Here is a 6,541-nt window from a genome sequence, read left to right on the forward strand (position 1 = left end):
TAAAATAATTTAAAACATTTAATTGGTCTTTGTGCAGTTTCAGGATTAACACTCCACTGAGATGAATGAGGCAATTCACACTATTCAGAGCTACTGTTTCAGTCTGTCTGCAGATTCTGGAAGACAGCTCTGTTCTGATTCACATTTGGAAAAAAAATACCATCAGAAGAACTAGAAGCCTTTTTCCCAGTGAAAGTTTAAATTCTACAGTAAAATATTTGACATATTATGCCCACACTGCAACACAAAGTTTCTCTGGGTCATATGACCAGTGGACTAATCAAGACACTAGGTCAAGAAAAAAAAACCAAACCATTTTATGATGTAGTGAATGACGTATGTCAATCTCACTGAAAAATTAAAAGCCTACCCTGTTAAATCTCAATAGTTTTAAAGCTGTAGAGTTCGCCTGATCCATCAGCTTTTTAAGCATAGATTCGGTACAACTGCAAAAATGGAATCTGCAGTTTATCAACTGTGCCACTGCCAAAAGACGCTTATGAAGGTAGCAAAATGCAGAAGGCTTCAGACACATGAAGATTATTTAACCATCCCCTAAAGCAACATCCCACCATTCTTATAGGCTTGGAAGTAACTTAGCTCAAATACTGAAGTTAAAAATAATAGCATTCTCCAAGGATTGCACAAACAGGGTTTGACTCATTACTTAGGATGCCTCAGGTAGATTTATTTTTGAAAAGAAAACAATTTCACCTAGAGGACTGAAGCAGTAGAAGATACGGCTCTCTCTCTTGCAGCTGGGGAATAGCAAATATAATACTTACAGAAGCTAGCATGAGCCTTTTGACTAAGGGCATGTCTACACATACAGCGCTGCAGCTGCACCAGTGCTCTATGCCGACAGGAGAGAGCTCTCCCGTTAGCATAATAAAACCACCTCCAGGAGCGGCAGTAGCTATGTTGGCAGGAGAAGCTCTCCCGCCGACACAGCGCTATCCAAACCAGTGCTTATGTCGGTGTAACTCACATCGCTCAGGAGGATGGTTTATTCACACCCCAAGCAACAAAAATTATGCTAACATAAACTGTAGTGTAGACATTGCTTAATTTACTAAAGTGCTGGCATTTCCTCATTTTATGCTCACTGAAACAAATACTGAAAGTTCACGTAAGCCTCAGAGCAGTGTGTTAAGAAACTGACCTCCCAGTCCATTCACACAAAGCAAAAATAAATAAATAAAGAAAGAATTCCTTTGGCCTTTGTTAATTGTACAAAGGGACCTGGGTTTTCCCATTTGAAGTTCTGACCCTAAGAAGCACTCAATGCCAACTGGCAAAGAGTTCAATGGTCTGTAGCAGCAACAGCTCCTACTAAGCCTGATAAACTCACTACATTTAACACACTGCTGTCATAGTATGTATCTATAAAGACAGTCATGTGAGATCTTAAATGAAAGTCAGGATCATGCTGGTCATTAATATAATTGTGAAATGTACGTATTGATTATATTTAAAAGTTATATCTATATAGTGAAAATGTGTCCTTATAGTTTCTATCAAGATATGATTTCCCATGACAGGTGAAGAACTGATTTTGCCAGACAAAGGAATGTATTTTTATACGTCTGTCAAGGTTCATATGTAGATAAAGCACTGCAAGCCAAACACAATGGGACCTATATTTGCATTTCAGGTCAACACAAGGATATGACGACAACTTGGAGGTAGCATACCAGCGACCAAACAACAGAGGGCCATCCTGACTCTGGGGTCAAAACTATGAGTGTGGGGAAATATAAGGAGAAGCAAAAGCCATTCTGACATCCATTTACTCAGGAAACCCTCTGTAGGGCGTGGGGATATTCCTGAAAACTTGGATTCTGGTACTGACTGAAAATCAGTAGCTCTCAAAGATTGAATTCTTAGGAGATAATCTACTTTATAAAATAGGGAAGGTGTGGGGTTTTTAATGTGTATACCAGATGCAAAGCGGAGATCCTTAGAGAAAAAACTTTGGGGAAACTGGCAGTTTATTGCATCATTGCCACCATTTGGAATTACAAACTGTGACTCACCTGTGCATCAATAACTCTTATTTCCTTTTCTTAGCCAATAAACCTTTAGTTAGTTTACAACAGAACTGGCTACCAGCGTTGTCTTTGTTTGAGATCCAGCATGTAACTTGACCTGGATGAGTGACTGGTCTCTTGGGACTGGGAGTAACCTGATACAGTGTGCTTTTTGGTTTAAATGACCTTCTATCACAAAGTCCAGTTTGTTTGGGTGACAAGATAGAATAGAGAGTCTAAGGGGACTGTCTGTAACTCCATGGTAAAACTGGTATAGTGGTCCAGGAGTTCACATTTGTCACTGACTTGGTGAAACCTAATTATAGACACACCACCAGTTTGGGGTGTCTGCCCTGTTTTCTGACTGTCTGCCCTGAGGCAGGCACTCAGTCATGAGTCACTTCTCACAGTGTGACAATACCACTTCTGCTTCCACTCATCATTCTTTTGCGGTATCTCTTAAATCTTAAACTTTGTTAATAAAAGAGCATTTGTTTTCACTACAAGTAGATTAAAGTGTTATTATAAAGGACCTGATCCAAGTTGTGCCAGTCAAGCTGTGTGTACACTCTCTTGCTGGGGGCAGCTTACCTGGTAATTGCTCTGAGTGTCCAGTGATGGGCTGGAGACTGCAGGGAGCGCTCTGAGGATATGGGGGTTAGTGTGTACCTAGCAACACCCTGTACCATGAGGGTGAGGTCTGTGGAAACCTGCAAGTCAGTGCTTGTGGGCCAGAGACCGCTGGTTTCAGCAAGCTGAACCACACCAGACTGTTACACACTAAGGTGAAGTACTGACCAGGTGCCTCACAATCTTGAGGACCCCAGAGAAGCGACAAAGAAATTTACTGTTATATGACTCAAAAGGCCTGCTACTTAAATACCTTGTTGGTCTCATTTAACAGCCAGCCAAAGCCCTTTACTCCAAAGGCTGCTTCACTGGGAGATACATCTAGACATGTGACTGGCAGGCCATATACAGAATGGAGAACTTTGCTCGACTCTTCTGCTTTCAGGAGGTAGACCATATCTTCAGCAGCTGCTATAGTCACTGGACTCCCAACAACATCTGGAACCAGGTGGAGAAAGTTGACCTACAACAGCACAGACATTTTAGTTTTTTACACTTCAGTTGAAAATTCCTTTACATTGTAATCAGAAATACACAGCATGGCCATATGCTGAACAGGGTTCTTTAATAAATGAATTAACACACATCTCCATGTCTAAAACCACCTTCTTGGAACCAAGTTTCTTTTTTTTTTTTCAAATGGTGTTTGATTTTTGGTCTATTTGTAGAAGTCAAACCTCCAAAATTCAGCAGAATACTACTACACATAACATCTTTCATCTAAGACTTTCAGGATGTGCACATTTATTAAAGAAGAAGAATTATTCATTAAGTCTCATAACAGGCCTAGAAAACAGGTACACATGTGACACAAAAGCCCACTGGTGCCAACAGGCAACGGGTTCACTGTTGTGTAACTGCAACTCCTACCGGATCTGAAAAACTCACTACACCTAGCACACCATTTTCACAGTATTTATCCATAAATAATGTCAAGTGAGGTCTCTAATAAAAGCTTATGTCATACTGATCCTCATAATCATTGTGAGATGTATGGATGGATGACACTGAAAGGTTTTAAAGTCTGTCATCAATCAAAGAGAAAAAACAGGTTTCTTCTGGACAGTAGGTAAAACATGCACACCTCTATCTCGATATAACGCTGTCCTCGGGAGCCAAAAAAATCTTACCGCGTTATATCAAACTCGCTTTGATCCACCGGAGTGTGCAGCCCCGCCCACCCGGAGCGCTGCTTTACCGCGTTATATCAAGGTAGAGGTGTATCTGTCAAAATGTAAATTAACCATTGTAAGCTACTACAATGGAACCTCCATTTACATGTGAAGTCAACAGAGGGACAAGACTGAAGACTGAACCACAGGGAGTTGCCTTGTCTCTGGGGTTAGACAAAGAACTTTGGGGAACATAAGAAGGAGGCAAAAAGATATTTTTTTTCCTGCACCTGGGGAATTAAATGGACAGCACTTTTACATTCATGAAAACAGGCTCTTAATCAAGCTCAGCTGAAATGTTGCAAAAGACATTTAGGGTGAGAGAAGTTCCTTTAGACAGATGATTAGCCTGTTAAAGTTAAGTTTAGTCTCTAAGATCGGTGTTATGATTTTGTTTTATGTGTTACCTTTCTGCTTCCATTATCCTCACTCACTATCTCTTAAACCTTAACCTTGGATAATAAACTTCTGATTGGTTTCATTATAAATCTCTCTCAGTACTGTGATGTTATACAGAAGTTGATCCTGAATTGAACCAAAAAGGCTGATAAGCACACAGTTCCTCTGGGGACAGCTGACCTGGTATTTCTGTCAATGTTCAGTGGATAAGGGGCTGGATACTACAGGGGAAAGCTTCAAATGGCCTCGGGAACTGTGTCGCACCTACTATTACCCTGAAGGCAAAGTCAGGGCTGGCAGAGCCCAGAGGAGAGTGTTTGGGTGGCTAACAGACTGGAGGTATCAGGGAGTTACCCATGCAAGCACAAGTGAGTCTCTTTCCTGATGGAGGCAACTCTCAGTCCTGTGCACCTCAAGAACTATCACCACATATTAACAGAGTCATTTTACAGATGGGGAAACTGACGCAACACGAGGTTACATCAGGTGACCTGCACAAGGTGACAGTAAGTCAATGGCAGAGCTAGGAATGGAGCCAAGACCTGACTTTCAGTTCCCTGCTAGAACCGCTAAGACCATAGAAATGTTGCTAGGTTAAAGTAATGTGCTGGTGAAACTGGTGAGGGGTTCTCAACCTGGGGGTCACACTCAGGTGTAAGGGATCATGGTCACTCTGCTTTTCCTATACTGCTAAACAGGAGAGGAGTTGCTGGAATTTCCAGTATGAAAGAGCTGAGATCCCCTGAAACAGATAATTGCATGCAGTGGTTTCTAATCCAACCTTAGAGACCACTGACAATGTCTTTAGTGTTTCTTTAAAATATTAGAAATTGGTATTACATACGGAGGAAGAGGAAAGAATACTGAAGGTGGATATCTTTCTGTATATCCACAGAAATAAACATGATCAAGAACTTCACAATTCCATGACAGGGTGACCCAGTTCCAATGGAGTTCTTTTTTTGTTGTTTTAATATTTTACTAGAAAACGTGTCAAAATTGTTGGATTCTTTCTTCTGTTTTTAAGTATTCTACGGATGTTTCCATTTAGAAGATGGGGAAGTTGTATTAGGGTTTGTTTAATCAGAGCTCTACACCATTTGCTGTACAGCCAGTTTTCTTGTACTGATTGGAAATCAGAAGACTTATACTTTAATACGCTCATTTCCTCCCTCACACCATTTAACAGACTTGGCCCATAATAAACTTTGGATTTTTAAAAAAGAAAAAATAGCCTCAGAACTCCATAGACAGAAGGTGTAATCTAAAGACGCTGTGCAACCAGTTACAACTTCACAAGTGACAGCATTAGCTAGCTTGTGATATCCTGCCTCAGAACTAATCAGCTAGTGTTGATCTGAAATTCTATGTGAGAAAACCTTGATCTACAAATGAGCCAACTTAGTTTAATGTTGACAAAAAATAATTAAAAAACAACAAAACCTCCCACACCATATGGGCTCAGCTTCATTTTCACTTGTGGTTTAGGCCAGGATTTCATCCTAGCTCTTCAGGGATGAAAGACATGCATTAACTCACTGCAATACCAGTTAGCTGCTAATGCTCTCACATAGTTCATGCAACATCGTTTTAAGGTTATTGTAAGATCCCTCTTGGCCAGGAAGAATTCAGAGATCTGGAACACTTGGAACCAAACTGACCAGCCGGAAAATACTCACCAATTTCTGGATTTCAAACTCTGCAATAGTTTGCCAGTATCCTCTGTCATCAGGGCTTTCCACCTTGACCTGGAAGCCAGATGCAGTTGCTATGACTGCACCCTCCAAGCCAAGGGCCAAAGCCTGTATCCTTTGATTGTGCTGGTAATGATGGATAGGTTCACGTCCTATCATGAGACTCCAAACATTAACAGTCCCTGCATACAAAAGGCAAAACAAATGATTCTGTGTTACCCTATTTCATAAACAAAAGTAGCTTGAGGATGGCAGCATCTGTGTATTAGTGAAATGGGTTGGCACACAGGAGGCAGGTCCTGGAGCACCTTCAGGACTCACTCCCTACAGCCACTAGAGCTCCAGCACACTGCAAAGTAGTGCAGAGTGGGCTCTAGTCTGGGTAATAACTATTCTTGCCCTGAGCAAGTCCCAAATCTGGACTTTAGCGTCCAAAATCTGGGTGCTTACTATGATTTCCCCCAAGCTTGTACCAGCTTGGATCTTATCTCGCTGCCACCAGATAGGATTCTGGCTCCTATCAGCCCTCAAGTCGCCCCAACTTATCCCTGGGAGACCCCACAAGACCCAGAGCCCCCTGGGTCTCCCTATCTCATCCCCCAGCTTCCCCCCCTTT

General features: G+C 41.5%; 1 protein-coding gene across 1 annotated transcript in view; it reads right to left on the reverse strand.

Annotated features, from left to right (window-relative positions):
- FBXW8 (F-box and WD repeat domain containing 8) overlaps nt 1–6,541 on the reverse strand; it is a 66,325-nt gene that overhangs the window by 20,712 nt on the left and 39,072 nt on the right. The window contains 2 exon segments of the mRNA XM_032799989.2: nt 2,914–3,123; nt 5,911–6,107. Of these exon segments, the coding sequence (XP_032655880.1) occupies nt 2,914–3,123; nt 5,911–6,107 (407 nt within the window).

This window comes from Chelonoidis abingdonii, chromosome 22 (assembly GCF_003597395.2).
Source record: "Chelonoidis abingdonii isolate Lonesome George chromosome 22, CheloAbing_2.0, whole genome shotgun sequence".
In the NCBI taxonomy this organism is placed as follows: Eukaryota; Metazoa; Chordata; order Testudines; family Testudinidae; genus Chelonoidis; species Chelonoidis abingdonii.